Here is a 25,236-nt window from a genome sequence, read left to right as displayed (position 1 = left end):
AAATCTGAAGAAGAGAATGTGGGATGGACTTGGAACATATCGTTACCAATTGAAGGAACTACCCCCCCCCCCAATTAATCTTAATTAGGGAGTTGTGCACCAAGATGTTTGTTCACATTACATTTAAATTTCTGCATATTGGTACAGTTGGGGAAGTAGGGAGGAAAGGTTCAAAGAAAAAAGGTATTAGAGTAGAAAACTTTCCAGCATTTGGAGACTTCTGTACTGAAAGGGTGTTAATTTTAAGAGGGCGCCAAAGCAACAAGTTCGTTGAGACACTTTCCATTGAAGTACTTGCAAAACAAGCAAGCGATGTAACATTGAAGTGATGAGACAGGTATTGGAATTTGATAGACCATATAGAACCTATTAGCTTAGAGACTCTTTTGGGGATTCTGAGTGGAACACTAATGGTTTGTACACCAGCTCAGCTGTGGCAACAATACTCCATGCATGAACAATTAGTGGCTTTGTAGAGATATAGGATACTGGTAGGTGTGAGAAGTTTTCTAGCTTGGTACAGGGAGCCCAATTTCTTTGGCTATATCTTGTATTTGTTCCCATTCATGTAAATATTAGGTCAAAAAGTTTGAATGTTTCACTCTCTGGTAGGGTGCTATCAGCCATGGAAATCAATTGTTGGAAAGGTTTCTTTTAATTGTTAAAGGAAAGGGGCTTTTAGTAGCATTAAATGTAACCATCCTTTTTGTTTTTTATTCCTTTTTCATTTCAGACTGGAGATCATATTGCTTTGGATATGTGTGTCCGATAGCAAATATACCCATCTCAGACACGATCGTATGAGGGAGGTCATTTATAAAAATCAGAAATGTTAAAAATACAAGAATTGCCCCTGAGGCACACCTACATTATGTAATGTTTAGATGTACGGTTATTGAGAACAACCTGAATCTTTCCTTTAATGAAGAAGGATCTAATTATATTAAGTATTTGTCCAATGATACTGTCCAAATAAATTTTTATGAGAAGATCTTCATGCCAACCTTGTCAAAGCTTGGGATATATCAAGCATTACTGCTCTAGATTCATCTACTTTATCAATGTATGGTATATGCATTCAGAGTTAACCATTAGAATATTTTCAGTAGAAAATCCATGCTGTTAGTCAAGAAGAAGTTTAGCAGTTTTGGTGTGGTTGACTATTATTAGATTGTTCATAGATTTTACCGGAAAAGGAATGGTGGAGCAATATTTTTGCAGGTTAGTTCTTTCATTGGAGTTCTTAAAAACTGATACAATAGGCAACTTTCCAGCTATCAATAGAGCAAGATTTAGCATGGCATTTGTTATATAGTTTGGTAGGACAAGAGACAGCCAACAGCATGTTTTCTTTTTCATTACTATAGCATGATTAAGATCATGTCCACATGCTTTGGAGGTGTAATTTTTTTTTTTTATGATGTCCAAAACAAGAGAAAGGAGTGATGATGAGATCATCAAGTGTGATTTCTGTTTGTAGTGCAAAATAGTTGTTGGAATTTACATTTGAGCAAAATTAATATGTACGTGCATATTTAAAAGAAATGTTTTCTTATGTTGTTAAAAGTAACTGTATATATTATTTTCCAACAACAACATTTATCAAGTGCCAGAATAAAAAAAGGAAGTTTCTAGAGTTCTGTTGAAATGATTTTTTTTTTTAACATCATAATGAGTTTTAAAAAAGTGGAAGTGACAGAATTAAGATTTCGAACAGATTAATACAGAAGAATGTTTTTTTTGTGTTAAAAATAATTATGATTTTTTCCAACAATATTTTGAGTAAGGAAACTTCTATAGCACCACATAAAGTCCTCAGTAAGTAGACTTTGGGTTCCCTTTGCAGGGATGTTTCTGACAGGTTCTTCATCTCTATGATGCTGTTTGCTGATTTGAATTGAAAAAAAAAGAATGAAGATGAATGTAATTTTTTTCTTTTTTCTTTGCAGTTCTTTCCACTTTTATCATGAAGAATTAATGAGTAAGAATTCAGAATGAGTGCAACGTTTGATATGCAACAGGTATGCGATGACATTTCCATCAATCTTGTTATATTTGTGAAGTTTTTTCAATGAAGAATGATTATTCATATTATTTGGACTCTTCTCTATTTTTTATTACTTGAAGAGTGACCACTTATCAAGGTCTATAGGCCACTCAAGGATAAGGATTAACTGCTAGGTAAGTTCAGTCACAGTGGAATTTGGGTAGGACTAGAATATCTAAAGGGACAACTCGATAAAAATTTATTTACATTAGACTTGAAGGCAACCATATTATAGTCAGCTGGGAAGCTGAAAAACGATATTGTGTTTGGCAGACAACTAGTTCTAGGAAATGCTCATATAATTTTTGTTTAGTTTTAGGCACAGATAGGGAATGAGGAAAGTTGTTGGCAGTTGTTTCAGCTCAGCAAGTGTTTATTGTGAATGTTTTACGGGAAAGGATCATAGATTGGAGCTCAGTCGAACACTAATCATAGACATATCAATAGAGCAATGATAGACTAACAATGTCTCTTTTATGAGAAAGAGAGAATAGAGTGGCAAAAAGGTCATCGGCCACTAAATTTTGGAGAGTGTTTTGTACCCTGTCAAGGCAGAAAACGGTGCTTTTAGAAACTCCACCCATATTGGTTGCTAGACAATCTATAGATGGCTTTAGTTACTGAACATCTGTTTCATTGAAAACAATTAAAATAGTGATTTCTATGCACAATTGCAACAGCACATACAGGAATCTACCACAGTTGATTGTTTGGTTTAAGTTGAAGTTTTTTGGAAGGTATATAGATATGCCAATAGATAGCCAATCTGTCAAGTCCGATGCTATAGAGAATACATTCTAAGGGTATATTCGATATGTATATATGGAAACCGTCCCAGTAGGCCATAGAGTAACGATACACCACATGTTAGAGAGAGACATCTTTTTGCTGTTAGTTTTAATCTTAATTGAGATGACCAAGTAATTGGAAGATCCTAGTGGAGTCGTAATGGAGGGTGAGCACAGTTCAGGGCAGGAGATCAGAAAAAGATTCAGAAGGCTTGCAAATTGGTCATTGGCAACAGGAATGCAGGGTGGATTTGTCGACAATCTGGGTCAGATCATTGGCAAGAGAGAAATCATTAGACAACCTCCCATCATATTATTAGAGTGGACCAGCTATTCAACATTGTGAACTTTGAAGTCTTCACAGACATGAATGTTGGCCGAGGGATGGGCAGTCAATTTGTTCCGAGAGCCTCTCAAAAATGGTGACATCATTGTTGTGAGAATGGTATAGAGCAAATAGGAATGTGGTGCTGTGTGTGCAAGTGTTACTTGGAAGCATATATGTGGTAATTTGGAATCTTCTTTGGAGATGTCATTCTGCAGGGAAAGCCATCCTTAATGTAGGCACATATTCCGTATCCATGGCAGTCATTAGAGTCAGGTTTGGAGTTTAAGTTAGAATAATCTTTGAGAAATCGACTAATGAAGCAGTTGAGCCAATGCCAGTTTCACAAAGGAAGAATAGGTCAGGTTTGGTTTCCCATAATTGGATTCCGATTTTTGGAAGGTTAGAACGTAGACCCCTTGATGTTGGAGAAGGAGACCTGGTAGTAGGGGCATTGGGGGCAGGGAGGTTCAAATCTACGTTTTTTTGCTCTCATAATTTAATTTTGGGAGGCATGAGGGAGGGAGAAAAACGAGAAATAAAAATGACTCCTCTCCCATCTAAAAATGAAAAAATAAATTTTCCTCGCACAGATGATACTCTCCAATGGCAATTTCTCTCCCCCTTCCCTTAAAATAAAATTTTAGAAAAACTAAACTGAGGTGACTTGGTTTTGAAAACGAGGCTAAATTGACTTTAAAAAAAACTTGTAAGCAAGGGACAATTTTAAATGTGATATTCGTTCAAAACTAAAAATCAACTTTTCAAGTGTAAGTCTTCATTTAGTCTACTTGGCCACAAATACCTAATATACTTTGCTTTTTTTATAATTATTGTTGTTTGTTTTGTTTGTTTTTTTTAATAAAAATATTGATCTAAATGTTGCTTTAAATAGTTTTATTAAAAAATTTTGTAAATATATAAATGTACTCTCCATAAAAAAAATCAATCTTGGTCGCAAATAAATAGTGTGACCTATTGTTGTTATTTATTTATTTTTTAATTAGAAAGATCAATAATCCAAAGATTAAAGTTGTATAAATATATGAAAAACGCATTCTTGGTTGTGAAAAATCTGCTTGAACATGCCAAGATGAAGGTTAAGCCGGTGTCGATCGACATATGTCCTTTTCTTAGTGAAGTCGACTGGGGTCCTTATTCCATATTTCGTCCAAATTTTCTGGGGACTGTACTGGATTCTAAATTTCTAATCCTCCTCCTTCTATGCTATGAAGCACTACCCCTATTTTTAAACTTCAAATATATTCTATTTTGATAAAATATAAATCATGTATGAAATTATTCAGGTAAGACAATAGAATTAGTCATGAATCTCTGTGTGGCTCTCTAAGCAAACTATGGGGGTAGAATCCCCCTTAAAACATTTGCTGTCTCTCAAGGTGGATAAAGACTATAAATTTACAGAAATTGTAAAGAAATAAACAATGAAATTAGGAATATATTATCAGAAGGAGGCAAAAGGACATATGAATCCTTATTCAGTCTCTGGCAACACTGGATCTTCCTGTTATTATAAAATAAAAAAGCAAACTGAATCAAGCATAAAACAAACAAAATTGATACCAAAACTAAAATTTACTGTTGGAATATTCACTCCTAAAAGTTGATCAACGTAAAACGTATGACACTCATTTTTCATAGCGTTGTGATTGTAAGAAAACATCTAAAAGATGACTCCAGAATATTGTTGAGCCTTAACTGATGTCTGTGCTCTCCAAGTGCTTTTGTGTTACATATAATACATTACATTTTTATTTTGCAGGAGGAGTTGGAGGTGTTGGAGTCTATTTACCTTGGTGATGATTGCTTTAAACAAATTAATAACACAACATTTCAGTACAAGGTGAGAACAAGGCAATAATTATCTTTCTTTTTTTTTTTCTTGGTCTCTTGATGATGTAAGAAAGTTGTGTGGTCATAAATACAGGAAACTACAAATGCTAGTTCTTTCCTCAGAAAGATTTGTGTCCCAAAATGGCTACAAGTTCTTTCACAAATAAATCAGCAATTTGTGAGTTCTGCACTTTTTAGTGATTTTTTTTCTGTCTTAATTCAGAAAAAACAGATTTCTGTTTAAATAGTTAGAGGCTCATCGAAGTAAGAAAAGGCTGATTTATTTTTTTTTGCCTAATATGCAACTATGTGCCCCCTCACCTCGTTCGATAACAATCGCTGCCCCCAAACTTTTTCTGTAGTCTTCTTCTCTTTCATCTTCTATTCTAGCCATATCATTGGTGAGTATCGAAGGCAAGCACAGTGGCTCCCAAATATAAAATACAAAACAAGAGAAAACTTACAGGAAACACAAACTTCAATACATTCCATAAATATCGGTATGGATGCGTGTATGATATCACAAAAAATGACCCTCTAAACACTAACGTCCACATCTTCATAGTCTATCAAACTCTCTTTGTCATCGGTTGACGTCAGCTTATCATGATCTATTTCAAGCTAAAATGTGTCCCTCACTGAAAAAAACGCAACTGTTGTAAGCTCAGTACTCTCCCTGATTGTCATAAATTATTGCAAAATTTACTGCCACTCGTAAAACTGTCCATAAATTAACTTTAAACCTTTGTTATATTTTTTGTCCCAGTCACCTGCCACACCTTGATTAACAATCCACTGTTTTTATGTACTTTTGTGAACAACTTCCTATACCTTTGTTCTGTTGATCAACTTATTTCATTTTCTTTCACTTGCTAACTTCTTTTTTGTGTGTGTGTGTGGGGGGTGTAGTGATTGTATCATATAATCACTAAAGCCTTACCTCATTTTTTACGTCGCTATTTCTCTTTCTTCCTATCTCTAACTTTATCTTTCTTTCTCTTTTTTACTCTCTTTCTCTTGTCTTTTTTTTTTTTTTTACTAAATAGTTGCCTCTTATCAAAGCTCAGAGGCTACTCAAGGATAAGCATTAATGATTGTTGGTTGAACTGTGAAACAACACTGTAATGATAGCAGTGTGACAGAATTTGATTATTTAAGAAGATGGCTCACCAGCAGTTTCTTTGCATTGAACTTGATAATAACAATGTTAACTATAACGTTGTTATTTTCAAGTACAATCTAAATAAAAAAATTGCTGTTGAGCCAGCTAAAAAGCAGCTCCACGATATTGTGTTCCACAGATGGGTAGTTCTAGAAAAGAAACTTTGCTCATGGGAGTTTTGTTTAATTTTAAGCACAGAGAAGAAGAAAGGAAAGAATTATTGACAGTGATTATAGCTAGATGAGTATTTTTTCGATGAATGTTTCAGGGAGGAGGGGGGCATAGATTGAAACTCAGCCAAGCATCCAGCAATGTTTCTTCAGTGAGAAATAGGTAGTGAGGAGGAGAATAGATCTTATATTCATTTATTCCTTATGATAGTTCTTTCTGAAAATGTTAGTTTTGCTGTGAGGGCTGAGACTTCAAACGATTCATAATGGAGAGTAAAGGAATCATATGACATTTGTTTCATTAAAGAATTATTGCTGTCTCTCTTCCCCCACATGTGCACTTGGTGCTTTTCTCTTATTTTTCACTTTCTGATTGGAGTTTAGGGAAAAAGTTGTTTTGGCACTGGCTTGTCTCTCTCTCTTTCTCTCTCCACACACACACACACACTGCTACTTTCTGGATTGAAAACTTCATCTCAGTTTCAGATTTTTTTGGCTATTATCTACTCACTTTACTGATAAATACATCAATGAAATGATCTGTAGTGTTACAGTCAATGTTTCTCTCAACAAATCTTTTACACACACAGTTGTCGTGTTTTGATAATATGCCGAACTATTCAAATCAAGCAGTTGTGCTAGCTCTCTTTGTTTCTTATTATAGTAGTGATAGAGTTGTCTCTCTTCATCTCTTGATGTTTTCAGCAGTTCAAATAGTTTTTTTTCTTTTTTACATTTTATATTAGTTTGCATCACATACCAAGTTCATCTGGACGATTGCCTATTCCTGGCCATCCTCTGTAAGGGTAGGTAGAAGAGCCCAAAAAAGATATCCTATTAATTCAACATCCAACTCACAAAAGAAAGATTTTTCTGACTTTTTTGCGATGTAAACTTCCAGTCTTCACACAACTTCCTGAACACATCAGCTTACATTTTTAACTTTAATTTTCTCTGTGAAATTCCTCTTCACTTAATTTTCTTTTCTTTTTATTTTTATGGAAATCGCTCAAGATAAGGCATAAAGCCACTTGATGTAAGGAGCTAAAAAAGACAAATATATAGGAAATACCTATTGATTGTAGGCTTGAAAAGACCAAGGCTATAGATAGGAGGAAAACAGTCAGCAGAAAGGGAGTTCCACAAGTCTGCAGTTCTTGAAACAAAGAAATGAGGTATCAAAACAGTGAATCTGTGAAGGCCACTAAACGAATAGACGGGAACAAATGGGTCAGTCAGAAATAGACAATTGTAAAGAACACATGCCACAATGATAGAAAAGATTAACATCACGTCTTAGAGAGTGTGAAGAAGAAAAAGTGAGGCTAATTAAATTACAGAACCATCAAATGGAACAGATTCACTGGCCCAAATTTGATTTCTAAGATTATTTTTTTCTTCTTTGCTTAATGTATTTTTTCTACATCAGATGAAGGTTGCACGTTGCTATGGTGACAGAAACTGATTATCTCCATGCAATTATCATTTACGTTAGTTTCGACATGCCATTGGTTGAGATCATCTTTGAATCATTCCAAGTCTTCCTTAACCTGTTTTTTCTTGCTTATCCTCAATTGTGATGTTTATCCAACCAGAGCTTTCTGCAACATGTCCATATCGCTGTCGACAGTTGCAACACAGCTGACTTGAATGCAGGCAATAGCAGGGAGTCAGAATTAACTCTGTCGTCAAGGTACATGTGTGACGGATCTACCAAATGGTAGCCATGTCATTCCTGTGCATCTTCAGAAAGATCCAGCTAGTAGAAGCCCAACATTCACTCGCATGTAACTAACTGTGGTAAACTCGAGTGAAAAGTGAGAGTAAAGAACATGTTAAGATGAGAAAAATGTCCATGCAGTCCATGCACATAAAATCAAACTTAATTCATATCCCAAAGTTTGTTCATGGAAAATATTTTATGATCGATTTTTTTTTTTTTTTACCATTTTAGAATGAAAGAGGCAACAAAAACTATACAACACAAAGGAGGTGACTGACTAAGTGGGGTTAACTGCACAAACTAACAACCTAGCTATGCCAAGTTCAAATCTAATTTTTTCCACAGAAACATTTTCACATGAAGGGATGTTAGGTTACATGTGATCCCTCCCATAACTACTCAATGTCTTTCTAGAAAGAATTCTAACTAGAAAGATATCAGAAAAATTAATGCCAACAATAATTATCCGATTCATATGAAAATGGATGAATGCTGCTCAACAACACAAAGCATATTTGAAAAACAAAGAAATAAATTTCAAACCAAAAGTTGAAGTTTGTAATGTGAAAAATTAAATTGTCTCTGTTTTGCTTTTTGCAGGTTAAAAATGAATTTATTGTAATTGTGGAAGAATGTAAAATGTTTGTTTTTGTGTGAATATAAAATAAGAGTTCTTACCTTTTGCTAGTTTTTAGCAAGGGAGTAAAAATCAGGTAGCCATAACATGTGCCACTATTGTAATGTTGTTGGAGTACTGTTGTCACATTTGGGCTGGTCCATCTGCTACGTGTCTCTCACTCCTTGACAGGGTTCAAAAGAGAGGTGCCAACCTGATAGGTCCTGAACTGTCATCTAAGCTTCAGTCTTTGTCCCATCGACGAAATGTTGCATTCCTCTGCTTGTTCTACAAGTATTTTAATGGTGAATGCTCTAACGAACTACAAGCACTTGTACCCCCTCGATGTGAATATCCCTGACAAACCCGACAAGCAGCTAAATCCCACCCCTTCACAGTAGAGATCCCTAGGTGTAAGAAAGCCTTCTACTCCAATAGTTTCTTCTCCAGAACTGCTAGACTTTGGAACCCCCTTCCAGGATTCTGCTTTCCCAACTGTACTGACATGCAGAAGTTCAAGTGTAATGTGAACAAACATCTTGCTACTCATCTCCCTTCATAATACCATTGCAACTTCTGTTCCTGATAGTAGCCCTTACATTGGATTTAAAGATTAATATGTTGTAAATTACAAGGAAGCAGTTCTGTGGTAATGTTTTCCACAGATAAGAAGCGCTTACAAAAAGCTCTATTCAGGCACATGGAGGAAGAAATCTTTGTCTATTGCAGAAGTTTTTGGTATGAATGTCTTACAAGGAGGAGTCTGAGATTAGAGCTCATTTGATAATTTTCCATGCAAACAATATGAAAAGGGGGTGTAGGAAACAAAAGAGATCATCTCCCACTAGATTGCTTAGTTGATTTTGCACTCTGGTAACAGAGAGTGCTCAGAGCGCCACCTCCATAGATGTGGTAGCAGTACATCATTTTAGGACGCATTTGACTCTTATGCAGGTTTTAACACTATTGTAATCCCTTTTTCACTCCCCACCCTCAATTCCATCTTATCTTGCTATAATGTAGTAAAAACAGATGAAGTACTTTTATCTTTTAATAGGGCAGATGATAATGATGATGATGATTTGTGCTGCTGCTTTTGATAAAACCTATCCGGCATAATCATGTTGAGACACCAGTTCTCGTTATATCACCAAAGTTAAGCAATGCTGAGCCTAATCAGTACCACATGGGTGACCATTTGGAAAAACTAGAAAAACCTAATGTTATCTACCTCTGACCAGGATATACATGTGACTAGAGGCCGCTTGTGAATTTAATATTTGGAGGAAGCCGGTTCAATCTGCCCAGGCTGAGTGCTACTGGATGGCTGGTTGGCTTTTGAAAAAAATGTCCACTGATTTAATTCATGAACTTTAATTTCATTGCAGAAATATAAGTATATGAAATGAAAACTTTAGAAACAAACAAATACTTTTTAAAATGAGTTCACTAGAAAAACATTTTCAGTTATATATTAGTTTTTATACACATGCATGTAAGAAAACATACATTAACAGACATAACAAACATACCAATTCAAAAAATATCTTGGTGAATAAACCAAACCCAATCAAATCTAAAAATGAATATAATACATAGATTTTCTGTTTTTTTGGATTATTTTTTTCTTGAAATTTTCCATAAACCTAACTTGCATACAGAGTTTGTTTCATAAAAGATTTATTTCTCTTATTCATTCTGTTTTTTTTTTTGTTTTTGTTTTTTTCTTTTTCTTTAACATTTAACTCGTTTTGAAAAGTGCGGTGAAGATGGTTCTCCCAAGTCAATGTTGCTGGAGATTTGTTGGGGGGAGATGTACCCAGATGAGAAACCAGTCATTAATTTGAACACTTTTTACAACAATCACCTGTAAGTAATCTTTTGTTTCACTTCTTACATATTATATATTCACTTTTATATGAAAGATAAAATGGAAAAATTAAACGATCAAATGAGGTTCTTTTCCAAATTTCATCAAAAAGCAAAATGAGAAAATTTTGTATCATTTGCATGTTGTTGCTTCATCAGTCATCAACATCCAGTTTTACTTAGTATTTTATTCTTGCAGACAATTCTATTATGAATTTTAGGAGCCTTAAATGTATTCTTGTTTTTAAATGTACATTGATTACTATTATATGTATATATATTTTGTACTCCTCACCTGATTGCTGCCATGCATGCTTGAAGCCATTGGAACCAAATAAATTAATCTTCATCTCCTCAGACCATAGGACATGGTTCCAGTAATCCATGTGCTTTGTTGACATGTCTTCAGCAAACGGTCTTTCTTGTGTAATGTTTTCAGAAGAGGCTTCCTCCTGGGTTGACAGCCATGCACACCAATTTGATGTAGAGTGCAGCGTATGGTCTGAGCACTAACAGGCTGACCCCCCACACACCTCTTCAATCTCTGCAGCAATGTTGACAGCACTCCTCCATCGATCTTTCAAAGAAAGCATTTAGATGTGGCGCTCAGCTTCTTTGGCCGACCTAGCTATGGCCGGTGTCCTGGGTTGACCCTGCTCTTTTAAAACGCTGGATGATCTTATCTACTGTGCTGCAGCTCAGTTTCAAGGTGTTAGCAATTTTCTTGTAACCTTGGCCATCTTTATGTAGCGCAGCAATATGTCTTTTAAGATTGTCAGAGAATTCTTTGCCATTTGGTGCCATGTTTGAACTTTCAGTGACCGGTTTGAGAGAGTGTGAGAGCTGCACTACAAATTTGAACACACCTGCTCCCTACACACACATGAGCCTAGTAACACTAATAAGTCACATGATATTTTGGAGGAAAAATGATAAACCGTATTCAATTTGGACACTTAGGGGTGTAGTTTCTTAGGGGTGTACTCATTTTTGTTGGCAGGAGTTTAGCTTTTAATGATTATATTTATTATATTATATGAATTTTTAGGAAATCACTCTGTACTTTATCTCCAGGCATTGGTAGGTGTTGTCTGTTCATAGCATATTTATTATTTTCTATCAAGTCTGATTGACTTTAGTCATTAAAATCTTTCAAATCTACTTTGTGTTCATTTCTCATAAAATATGACTGATTCCATCAAAACAAATTTGTAAATGGACAAATGAATCCAATCATGCAGATTTCATTTGATGTGTAATTTTCCTTTTTTCTAAATTGATGTTGTTTCCTATTCTATTTCTGATTTGTTGTCTAAAGTGATTGTTGTTGCTAAAAAAATATTTTCTAAAGAATTGAAGTCTGTAAATGTTATTTTTTGAGAAAGGCTTTGCAATAGTTTCCATTGTATTGGAATAGCATATAGACTGTTTTTAAATGCATGTTTGTTTTTCTCATATCTTTTTCAGAGACAAAACCTCCAAGGATTATCTTTGTAAACAAATATCGGAACAGGTATGTATATTTCAGTCATACTAGTTTTAGAAAAAGAAACAAAAAACGGAAAATAGAATTTGTTGAATTTTGTAATCTGTTTTATTTATTGATATCTTGTTAGTTTTCGGAATTAATATAGAAAAATTAAACGAGAATGATTTTTAGTTTTTGCAAAAGTAATAAAACTATCTTACTCTGTTAAAAGACATTTAAATTTCATAAGGCATGTCATGAAAGATACAGTAGAGCGAATTGAATTAAGACACCCTAACCCCAACCGATATGAAGAAGGATCAACCAAATGTAATGTGGATTAAAATGATTCGAACTGTGGTGACTTGGCTATTAACATCAACGAAATGATTCACACATTAGAAAGCATTACAGAAGATTGTAAATTGTGGAAAGACACAGTAAGGACATGCCTACAAAAGCGAATTGTGAAAGAGGACTCTTTCATCATTCATATAGATGCAATCATCTTTCTGACTATCCCTTATAGGATGATTTTGCTGTAAAAGAAAAAGAACTAGATAACTCAAGCAGAAATTAAGACACCACCCAGAGCAAATAATGGAGTTATTTTTGTTTTAATTGCTTCCACTATTATACTACAAAGAGAAATATCAATGATCAACATCTTCATGATTACTGTTATTGCCACTATCTTGTTAATAATCCATTCAGAATTAAAATTTGTTTAATGTCTCTTTATAATTTGGGTATTTGAATTCTTATCAGTTGTAGAACATTGCTTTCCCTTGAAGTTCTGTTGCTCTTTTTTTTCTTTTTACTAAGGTGCCACCACTTATCAAGGCTCATGCTGAAACTACTGTCAATAATTTCCCCCACTCTTTATCTATGCCTAAACCTAAACATAAATTCCATGAACAAAGCTTCTTTCTTAGACCTGCATGCCTGTGGAACTCTGTTCCGTTTTCTTGCTTTCCAACTGATTACAATATGGTTGTCTTCAAGTCCAATGTGAACAAATTCTTGATAAGTCATTCCCTTAAGTAACCCAATTTCCACGACTAACGATGACTGACATTTTCCTCTTGACTACTGTACACTCTTTAACCTTTATCCTCGAGTGGCCTCCAGGCCTTGATAAGTGACGACTTCTTTGTCAAAAAAAAAAAAAGATGAGACAACACCATGATAATTTGTATTGATGATGGTGATTAGCAGAATTTAATTATTTAATAAAGCAGTTCAACAAGAATGTGTTCGCATTGGACTTGAAAACAACCATGTTGTAATTAACTGGGAAACCCTTTGACACCATTTTCCACCGATCAGCTAAGAAAGAAATTTTGCTCATGGAAGTTTCATTTAGTGTTAGAGAGAGAAAGGTAAACTATTAACAGTGGTTGTAGCTAGATGAGTTTCTGTTGTGAATGTTTTACAAGAGAGGACCATAAAATAAAACTCAGTTGATCACTTACCATCAAAATAACGGTCGAGAAAAACTCGCAACAGCTTTTCAGTGAGAAAGAGGTAGTAAGGAGAAGAAAAGGATATTGCCCACTAGATTTCAAAGTCAGTTTTGTACTTTGTGGAGGCATCTACTCTTCAGATGTGGTAACAGTACTCTATCTTAGAATCTATTTGGCTTTTATACAGGTAGAGGATTATGTCAAAGGTGAGGTACCTTCTGGAGTGGTAGAATGATCCAACAATTTATCTGTGGATTTTCACAAGATTTGATGTAAAACTTTCATTTCAGATCTGGAATAAGTGTCAATTTCAGAAGTTTGTCAAAGCAGGAAGGCTTCCTTGAAACTGGGATCATTTCAATTAGTGATAGTGGAAAAAAAAAAAAAAAAATTGGTTTTGGATCCATTAAAAATTACCAGCCAGTATTTTTGTACCACATGTTCATTAGGGTAGGTCAATTTTAGAATGAGAACAGAGCGAGGGTTACAAATTATCAGAAGAAAATAACCACATAATATATTTTTTCCTCAAATTTTGTCGGTATTTGAGGAAATGACTTTAAATTGGGAAATAATTTAAGACTCTACTAAGATAATGGTGTTACCGAACGATGTCAGCCGGTAAAATTGAGACAAGGCAGTAAAGTAAATAAATTCAGTAAATATATGTAAGACTATATTTTTATGAGAAATATTAATGCTGTTCTTCAATAAATCAAGTAATAGTCATTAAAAAAAATATTTATTTTAAAATACAAATTTCAATTTAAGAATCCCGTCATCCGTAATGTAAACTTATTTTTTTATATACATATTTATTAATAACTTGGAAGTTATTTTCAAATAAAAAAAAATATCTAGAGTTTCTCTTTCATTACATTAAAAACCGACTTTGGATCTGACTTTACCCACATGAAAACCTGACTTTGTCTCAGTTTAACCACATGGAGTGGCAAGTAATTAGTAATTTAATTGCTTAAAAAAAGTTGTAAATTTTTATTTTAAAGTTATTGTTTTTCATTCTTTAAAATTCAAAGTTATGTCCTCGGTCAAAGAAATAGAGATCCTTCTAAACTAAGGCAATTTTTATTTTTTCTCAATGCAGTGTCTCAGCTTTTCTCCACATGAAAACCTGACTTTGTCTCAGTTTAACCTCGTGGGGAGGCAAGTAAATAATGACTTAATTACTTAAAAAAGAGGTTTTAAATTTTTATTTAAAAGTTATTGTTTTTGATTCTAAAAATTTTACACAGATTTATTCTGTATATTTTAAGAAAATCCGTTTCATCATTAAAAATATTTCATAATAAAAAAAATTAAGGAAGTTGCATCATGGCAGGAAGTGATGTGGCAAAGAGGTCAGATAGATCTTATCTCTTAGGTGTTCAAAATCAAAGTGAATGGACTTCCATAACTCCTACGGTGATTTTGCTGTAAATATTGAAACATTAATTTTAAATAAATATTTCATTAATTACTCTGTTGTAAACCAGAATCAGAATATCTCACGTTTATTCGTTGTTTTTGCAAAGAAAGAAAAAATTAATTTGCCTTTCCACTTGTCATTTAGAAATAGATCACAACTTTGTTTCTGAATTTTTGAGAAAAGGATTGATAATTTGTATTATTTGTGTTATTGAAACTACTGTTCTCAGCTTGAATGTTATTTTCACAACAATTTAGCTGATATAACGTCCATCCTTCTTCAGGTGTATCTTGTTGAACTCAGAAATCTTTCTGTCATATTCTGAAATCTGCACGGAATTTCAAACAAAATCCTTTGTTTAATTCATGGAGGCAGTTCAGTCTCATTCTGTCATACATGACCGGATAGAAGTCCTAAGTAAGTCATAATTGTATTCTGAGTATTGCTTACACTGAGGATTAAACCTTCAGAAGAGTCACTTTCAACTGAATTTTTTAAAGTACTTTATCCATTACACCATGGGTCCTTGCAGACAAGCTACAGCTGGAAAAGGTAAAAGGTTATATATGCCAAAACGTTGTGAGAATAACACATAAGATGAGAACTGTATTCTGAATACTCCAAATAATATGAGAGATCACAGTCTGTTGGAAATCAATTGGTTCTTCAAAAACACTTGAACACAAATGCTAAATATCCGTCCAGGAAATAAAAAAAATATGATTAAATAAAAATAAAATCAAGATAATTGAATTAAAAAAACAATACCAATAATTAATAAAATGTTGTCTTTTAAAACTAATATGCAAATTAGTTAAGCTTTGGATTGACTTTGTATTATTCAAATTATTCACACTACTGTTCTAATCTTGGATATTATTTTCACAATAACACTCTAGATGAGAACAATAATCCAAATTATCAATCCTCATCTCAAAACTTCTGAAACTTATAACTGATATTGCATATATGTAAACATGAAATAAAAATGATAGTGCACATATTGAATTTTAATTTCATTTAGAAAAAAAAAAAATCTCTAAAATCTACGGAAACACTTTGGAAATTTTCCAGTATTTATGTCAGTAGTGCTCAATACATATTTCATTGTTATAATGCTCTACATTTAATTGCTGTACAAATGCAATTGTGTTTTGATTATTGATCTCATTAGGTCATCTACTGGAAAGTTGTAATTGTGTGCGTTTATATATACTTAAAAGTCAGAAACTATGCCAGATATACTTACAAATCATTGGCTTCAGTCTGACCCCAGCCTGTTTATTGCACAAAAATAAATATTGTAATATCAATCTACTTACTGTAACTAGAGACCAAATTAGAGTAGATTTCAGTAAGAAAAAAAAATCATTTTTTTTTTTTTTTTTTTTTTTTTTTTAATTATTGCTAGTAGATGTTTCGAAAACAACACTGAAATTACATCAAACAGCAGTTGGATTTCTTTTTCTTTTCATTCTATTATACTGAACCAGTTGCCAGAGAGAAAGAAGTTGGGATAGATGCTATCAGATGGAAAGGTAAAAAGGGAACAATAGGTGCAAGAGAGAAATCAGGAGAAAAATTTTAAAAAGAAAAATTCTATATTTTATTATCCATGCCTCTGGGTAAGATCAGGTAGCTCTGTGAGTTGAATTTAAAAACGTTGGTGATAGCATTTGCATACACTAGGGTTCACACAGGCTTGAAAAGTCCTTGAATTTTGACTTCCTTGAAAATGTCTTGAAAATATCTCGAAAATTTTATTTATGTCTAGTAAAAATTTGTGTTATATATTAAAATTAAACTTGAAATAGTACTATTAAATTATTTTTTTTAAGTAAAACTAAAAATACCATTAAAATATTTTCTAAATATTGAAAATAAAATAGAAATACATTGAAATTGCATGGGGATGCAAGAGTTACGTCCTTTTATCACGAAACTACCTGATTTTTTTTTTTTTTTTTTTTGATATAATAACATTGGGTAGTTTTGTCATAAAGGGTTGTACCGCCTGTATCCACAATAACGGAAATTCAAAGTTTAAAAGTAAAACTAACATGGTGTAGACCAATCCACAATGGGAAAATAACATTTAATTGAGCTTAGTTGGACAAATATAAGTTGGTTATGGAATGTAGATATGATTGTCGACAGGCATATTGTTGTGTATGTAAAAAGGCATTTGTTTTGAGCAAAAAGGGTTAAAGTGCCTTGAAATCGCATATGGCTGGGACAAAACACAAAATGAACTAAAGCTGTAAAAAGTTTTCTTGCATGTTAGAGAATGTCATGTGTTACGTTTAAAACTACTTTATGAAATAAAGGATGAATGAAAATGACTTTTCCTGTTATCAGTTAAGTTTTTTTGTTTAATATATCAAATTTTGTTTTGAAAACTTGAGTTTTGTCTGGAGAAGGCCTTGTAAAACTTTAAAAAACCTAGAAAATGGACATTGAAAATCTGTATGAACCCTATACACATCGTTCCTTATTTATTTCAAGATATTCATATTTTTCTATCGAATTAGTTATTCCTTTTATAAAATCTTGTTAGAAAAACTATAAACTTTCATAGTTAAAATAAAAAACAAAACAAACAAGTATATGAAAAATTAAAAAAATTTTTTTTTAATTTTTAATACAAATCTGTTGAATATACGTGTAGTTTGATATAGAGGTGATCATAAAGCCAATTGGAAATTTTATGACTTCAACTGTGTGACATTGATAGACCCAAGCAAATCTAAAAAGAAAAAAAAATTAAAATCAAATATCGTAAACAAAATCAAATGTCATTTGATGTTTTTTATAATGAAATTTTAAAATTTCATTGGTAAAATGAAATTTTAAAATTTCATTTGTAGAATGAAATTTTAAAATTTCATTTGTAGAATGAAATTTTAAAATTTCATTGGTAGAATGAAATTTTCAGTACATAAAATTTCTTAATCTAATATTTTGATTGAGATGTTTTTTTTTATTTTTGTTTTTTAGGCTGATGATATGTTGGGTTGTGCAATGACATACACATTATTTGAATGGGTCAAAGAAAATCTGGAAACGCTCATGGGTTCTATAGCAAACAATTTACCACCACCTCCTCCACTAATTTCTCATGTAAGTTTATTGAATGTTTTTTTTTTTGTCCCCCAATGTTAAGGGTATTTTATTGTTGAACAAACATAGTCGCCCTTTTTAGGAACTTGCGCTACAGAGTTTTTTGTTTTTATAAAATTAAATAATAGTGTTTTTTATTTTTATGAACTTGAGCTATAGTGTTTTTTGTTTTTATGAACTTGAACAATAGTGTTTTTTGTTTTTATGAACTTAAGCTATAGTATTTTTTTGTTTTATGAACTTGAACAATGGTGGTTTTTGTTTTTTATGAAATTGAGCTATAGTGTTTTTTGTTTTTATGAAATTAAGCTATAGTGTATTTTACTTTTTATGAACTTGAGCTATAGTGGTTTTTGTTTTTTATGAACTTGAGCTATAGTGTTTTTTGTTTTTTTATGAACTTGAGCTATAGTGTTTTTTGTTTTTTTATGAACTTGATCTATTATGTTTTTTGTTTTTTATGAACTTGATCTATAATGTTTTTTGTTTTTATGAACTTGAGCTATAGTGGTTTTTGTTTTTATGAACTTGAGCTATAGTGGTTTTTGTTTTTATGAACTTGAACAATAGTGTTTTTTGTTTTTTATGAACTTGAGCAATAGTGTTTTTTGTTTTTTATGAACTTGAGCAATAGTGTTTTTTGTTTTTTATGAACTTGAGCAATAGTGTTTTTTGTTTTTTATGAACTTGAGCAATAGTGTTTTTTGTTTTTTATGAACTTGATCTATAGTGTTTTTTGTTTTTATGAACTTGAACAATAATGGTTTTTGTTTTTTATGGACTTGAGCAATAATGTTCTTTGTTTTTTATAGCTAGCACTTGTTTATAAAGACGATTATTTTATTTTTCCAGCATAGCTTTCATGTGCACATGTACATCCACAAGAACGTTTTTGATTTTTTTCACTAAAACATGGTTTAAATAAAAATCCATGATAATGAAGCATGCATTATAAATAAAGAGATCTAAATGTCCATTGATGCACGAGAGATGCATAAGAAAACTTTTTGTTTTGGAAATAGAACATTTTTTTACTTTTGTTCATATCAAACAAGACATATTGCCCTGAAGCATTCAAAATTAATGCAGTTGAAAGAAAATATAATTCACCATAATAATAAAAAAAAAAATCATTTAAAGATTTATTTGAAAAATAAATATTTATTTTTCTCCATATATAATATTTTGATTGCAGAAATTCCCCTATGGACCAATTTACCATAGGTTTGCAACAACAGATGCCACATACAAATTTATTGTATCTAGACTATTAGCCACTATACTATGTAACTTTAGAACGCAATTTTAGACACATTTAGTCATTATTATAAAATCCTACATTTCATTCTAGAAGCAACAGCATCACAATCGCAACCATCTTTAGAGGAAGTAGTTCCTATTTCCTCTCTAAATATCAAGTCCTTCTACCACCCCCAGTCATCACCGGGAGGAATTCTGTACTTTCGACAGATATGGGGTTTCACCCTTCGTAACTGGATCATAAACTCCTAGACATAACATAATTTTCCCCTTTTCCGATTCAAAAATAATAAAGTCTCCCCAGATTAATTCCGCTCAATCTGATTGGCTGACCTCTGACCATTCCTATATTTAGGATTAACGGTATTTGCATGCTAAATGATTGCTAATGTACCATTCAAATATAGCATCGCAATGAAACCTACTTTTCACCTCTAAGTAAATTGCTGCGTTCATTTTCTTACATTTAACTGCATGTTTGCATTTCCTCTCTCTCTTTCCTTCTCTCCCTATCTCTCTCTCTATATATTCTTCCCAACTCTCTCTTTCTTTTTACATTTCTTCACAGCGATGCTGAAGAAAAAACAACAAACATTTATTTCTGCTTTCTCTCGCTCGCTCGCTTTGTACATTTGTTCCAGTAATTATATTTTTTGCAGGCATAGTTACATTTTTTTTTGTTTCATGTACTTTATTTAAATATACTTTATTTATACCTGCACAATGTATTATGATCATTGCCAAATTAAAATAAATGTTTCGGCAATATCATCCACTGGATTCTCAACATTGCGTCCACATTAACTTTTTTTATGGGTTGAGTGTAAATTTGTACATTAGGTTCACCTCCAGAATTTTCTTTAGAATGATGACTTTTTTAGGTATTCAACTATGCTGATTAAGAAACTCTTATTCAAATTTTGCAGAGACAAGTATTTATAGAGATATAAAGACTTGTCTTGTGCAACGTAATTCACTGGCTGCCATATTTGTACACATGCGCGATAAACAAACCTACTTTTCTCCTACCAACAACGCCCCCCCCCTTTTTTTTTTTTTGTGGGTGAGTATGCTGACAACGGTTATCACAGTTAAATTTGGGGGAATTATTTTTCCACCCCTTCATCCCCACCAAAGCAAAAAGGGGTTGTCTACTCCGAAAGCCGTTCTCTACATTAAGGATGTTGGGGGTGTCTATTCCGAAAACCGTTTTCAACATAGGGAGTTAGGGATGTCTATTCCAAATGTCATTCTTAACATAACAATACTCAAAGAAACGAAGTGAAAAAAGTCGTTATTGTTTTGTTTTACACGTTCAAAAAAGACGACATATATCTGGAATTTAATTTAATACTCCTGGTGGAAGAGTTGAAAAGAAGAGGAAGACTTGAACAACAAACAGAAACAGCTAGGAATGCTAGCATTGATTCCGATCACTCTAAACAGTTCATACAGTGAGAATCCCATACCTCTAAAACTTCTGTTTTTACTTTCCATTATTTTTCTAATGGACCATTTTTCGTAATTTTATTAATTCATACTAATTTACGTATTCCCTTAATTGCTTTTTTAAAATTCAAACAGTACCTGCATGTTATTGCCCCAAACCAGCACTAATCACCAGTAAAAGGCAGATTATTTCATTTTGGCCACGGCCGCCAGTGTCTGCAATTGTTCAGGGATAGCAGTGGCCACCAACAACAACCGTAGTTTACTTTTTTTGCAAATCGTCTTGCTTGGACATTGAAAAACTGTGTTTCCATTTCTGATTTCACATACGTAAGGAAATAAAAACAAAGCCATGAAAGCTTTTTCTTTAGTCAACAATTTTTCGCGTTTAAAATATGCAAATAAAGAGAAATCTGTAAATCGCTTTTGTTCTTTTTTACATCGAATTAACAAATTTGATTTGTACTTTTCATCGCAAGTTGAAATCGTTTTCAAACAAAAACAAAACAAATGTTTACGATTTAATGTCTTTTATATATTCTGTAATGGACAGTTTAAAGTTTGTATATTCTGTAATGGACAGTTTAAAGTTTATATATTCTGTAATGGACAGTTTAAAGTTTATATATTCTGTAATGGACAGTTTAAAGTTTATATATTCTGTAATGGACAGTTTAAAGTTTGTATATTCTGTAATGGACAGTTTAAAGTTTATATATACTGTAATGGACAGTTTAAAGTTTATATATTCTGTAATGGACAGTTTAAAGTTTATATATACTGTAATGGACAGTTTAAAGTTTGTATATTCTGTAATGGACAGTTTAAAGTTTATATATTCTGTAATGGACAGTTTAAAGTTTGTATATTCTGTAATGGACAGTTTAAAGTTTGTATATTCTGTAATGGACAGTTTAAAGTTTGTATATTCTGTAATGGACAGTTTAAAGTTTATATATTCTGTAATGGACAGTTTAAAGTTTATATATTCTGTAATGGACAGTTTAAAGTTTGTATATTCTGTAATGGACAGTTTAAAGTTTATATATACTGTAATGGACAGTTTAAAGACGACAAAATTACTTGAATCAGCTTGTCCAGTCTTTGAAACTGTGTTAATAAAAAGAAAATACTTAACTGTCAACATCTAACTTTTTTTTTATAAATATTTGTTTAAAAATTGGTTTGCATTACAAATTTAAAAAATCGGACAAGATTGGATATTGAATGATAAAATACTCTCAATCCGTATATCATACAAAAGGAATCAAATTCCCCTAATCACCGTTATGTTACTATATAAACAATAATATCAGTATTTTAGAAGTTAACATTTTTAAATAAGCAGAAGTTTTATTTTAACAAATATCGTTCATGAATGTTTAATTATACTACTAGCCTGGGCGCCCGGCCTCGCCCGGGTGTTTGGAGGTATGTGTTGAGAGAAAAAAAAATGGTAGTAGGCAGGCTCGAACCCATGACGCGAAGGCGGAAAAGAAAGTGAAAAAAATTTGACATCTGACCGTTACTTTATGACACGACCGAAAGTTCGGCAAAGTCAATCCAACCGATGCGATGACTTGCAAAAATGGTTCACAAAAAATCGACCCCTCCTGTCCAGTTGAGGGTGAAAGAATGAATGTTTTTGGTCTGAGACATTAAGCTTCAAAATGATACCGATCTTGTGAAAATCCGTCACCTCTGTCAAAAGTTTTAAGCAGAGATACAAACATACATACATACTAATAGTATTACAAGCATATGCTGCATTTTCATGGACATCAGCAATATTACATACCTAATGTGCTTCAACAAGTATATCTTTTTTATTTGTTGGTCAATTTTTAAAAGAATTACATTGATGGAAAGAGAATAAAATAAGCATTCCAATGATGTTAATTTATTTTTCTTTTATGCGTTCAATGTTTTTATGCTCCAAGTTAAAAATGAAAAAATGGTAAAAAATGAAGACAGCAAAAAGGGACAGAGTTTTTTCAATGTTTACATTTTATACGTTACTTTTGGATACATATGCGCGGGGTTAAATTTGATTGGATATGGCTGAAATTTTACAGGCTATATAAACAAGGAAGTCCATCTCTACTGGTGTTTGATTTTTATTTTTACGACCACAGGAAGCAAAGTTACGACTGAGCAAAGTTGACAAAGAATATTTTAAAATTGATAAGATAAATTGGCATCCATTTTGATATAGATAATAGTTTCAGAATTATTTTCATGTATAATATGTAAATATTTGATAATTATTAATTGTGCGGAAATTTATCTTTTATAGAAATTAACAGAAAAATGGCTCGCTAAGCGCTAATGCTAACATAATGCGCTGAGCTGACTAAAACATTCTCTTAAAAATAGAAAACTGTTTTTCTGCTTTCGTCTCACTAGTCATTTTTTATTCTGAGTTTGTCAATTTCAAAAAATTGTTTTCAAGTTTTTCAAATTTGATTTGCAAACAATACTATTGGATTATTTATGCCATTTTTCGCATTCGCTTTTTTTTGTTTTTATTTTTCAGATTTTTTTAAGAAGTTTTAACATCATTTGTTTTGCATCACATTCGTTTTTTTTGTTTGTTTTTTTTCAATCAAGTTTGCGTTTTCTTTTTTGTTTTTGTTTTTCCGATTTAAGAAATTTTAACATTAGTCGTTTGCATCAAGTTCGTTTTTTGGGTTTTTTTTTCTGATTTTTTTTAAGAAGTTTTAACGTTTTTTTTTATATTTAAACAGGGTTATTACTTCACTTATTCTTTTATTTTGATTTACCCCCCTCCCCCCAAACGCACACCCCCTCTAAACACCTGGGCAACACCGGGTACTCCTGCTAGTAACAAATAAAAGGTATTTGTGCACTTATGTTACCATGCTGAAATAATAACGTTATTATTTAGAAACCCATTCTTAACATGGGGAAGGGATGGTATTTTGTTAACTATTCTGTACATTCACTTAACAATTAAATAAAAAAGATATTGTGAAACTTGAATTTATTTTTAACTCATTGTCAAGACCATTTTTTCGAATCTGTAAAACAAACCCATATTTTGTTTTTTTAAGTGAGGATATCTAAATAATAATAATAATTAGGCGGTTCGATAAAGAATTTCATTGTGATGCATTTTGTAAATTTTTACCTTGTTTCCATCTTAACATTTTTCTTTAAAATGACTACCTTTATAGGTTTTCGGGTATGCTGAAAACGAATATCGCATTTAAATTTTCTGCAAATAAGTAGTTTTCTGGATATTAAGCAATGTCATTTCTTATGTTATTGTTAGTGGCCATCTTGGTGTGCGTATTTGTGCATAGTTTCTCAAGGTTGTGTTTGTGCACTTGTGCATACCAAGATGGCCACCAGTGATAACATAAGAAATGACATTGGTTAATATCCGGAAAACTACTTATTTGCAGAAAATTTAAATGCGATATTCGTTTTCAGCATACCCTAAAACCTTTATACGTAATCATTTTAAATGTTAAGGTGGAAACAAGGTAAAAAATTACCATTTTATTTCTTTGTTTACATAATTGAATTTTCAGTAAAACAACAAAATAGAAATGACAAAAATTACCATCAACTGGTGAATATATAGTTGTTGCTTATCAGGATTCCTGGTATCCTGGTACTGTGAAAGTTACATCAAGGATTCATGTAGAGTACGATTTATGGTTGCATCTCAGAAAATAGGGGCATATTTTGGGCCAGATAGAGAGGATTTACAAAATTGAAAATTGGACTGGTCCCAAAATGCATAAATTCTGGTCGACTATGGGAATTTCCATCTTTTACAGAAATCCAAAATCTATATGAAAAATTTTCTTCAATTTATTTCTGAAATTAATTCATACCTACTCAATTTCTTTTTTTTGAGGGGAGTAGTAAATACCAGCCATGAATGCTCTTTAGGCATTCAATGGCTACACCCAAGATTAAGCTCTCCTTTCAGAAAGATGCTTATTCACAATAAAGCTATATTTAAATACCACTATAATACTTAGTTTTGTTCATAAATAGACACCCACTGTATGATACCATGCACCAGTTTAAAAAAAAAAATTGAAATTTGTACATCTGAATTTATAATTCATGGCTTATGGTAAAAGAGATACATCAGATTTGACTGCATAATCAGAAAGAGCACACAATTTTACATACAACTGCCAAGTTTCATGAGAATAGCTTGAAAAATAAATAAATGGTGGCGAAATTACCGAATTTCTTGAAATGTTGAGGTCCGTAATTGAGCCCACTTTTTATAAAGAAAATGTCCATGGAAAAGCCTAAATTTTGGCATTTAAAATTCTCATAACTTTTGAACTGCTGATGGTATTTGCATAATTCAAACGGTTTTAAGCATCTTTTACATAACCGTTTTCATCCAAGTTGATAAAATAACAATTATCTAAAAAGAAAAACTCAACCTGTAATGCTAATACTAGGGATGTACCGAATATCAAATTGGCCGATTACTGATT

General features: G+C 32.3%; 1 protein-coding gene across 2 annotated transcripts in view; it reads left to right on the top strand.

The window, feature by feature from the left end:
* The window catches only part of LOC145242471 (RWD domain-containing protein 4-like), a 43,131-nt gene that overhangs the window by 5,531 nt on the left and 12,364 nt on the right, over positions 1-25,236 (top strand). For both annotated transcript variants that reach the window (XM_080105529.1, XM_080105530.1), the window contains exons 2-6: positions 1,950-2,021; positions 4,944-5,024; positions 10,445-10,554; positions 12,022-12,067; positions 17,912-18,034. In XM_080105529.1, coding sequence (XP_079961655.1) covers positions 1,995-2,021; positions 4,944-5,024; positions 10,445-10,554; positions 12,022-12,067; positions 17,912-18,034 — 387 coding nt within the window. In that variant the 5' untranslated portion in view covers positions 1,950-1,994. The remainder of the gene's footprint in view (positions 1-1,949; positions 2,022-4,943; positions 5,025-10,444; positions 10,555-12,021; positions 12,068-17,911; positions 18,035-25,236) is intronic.

This window comes from Euprymna scolopes, chromosome 21, assembly GCF_053919585.1.
Source record: "Euprymna scolopes isolate OS-2025 chromosome 21, ASM5391958v1, whole genome shotgun sequence".
NCBI classification, from domain to species: domain Eukaryota; kingdom Metazoa; phylum Mollusca; class Cephalopoda; order Sepiida; family Sepiolidae; genus Euprymna; species Euprymna scolopes.
This window is presented reverse-complemented; position numbering and strand designations above follow the sequence as displayed.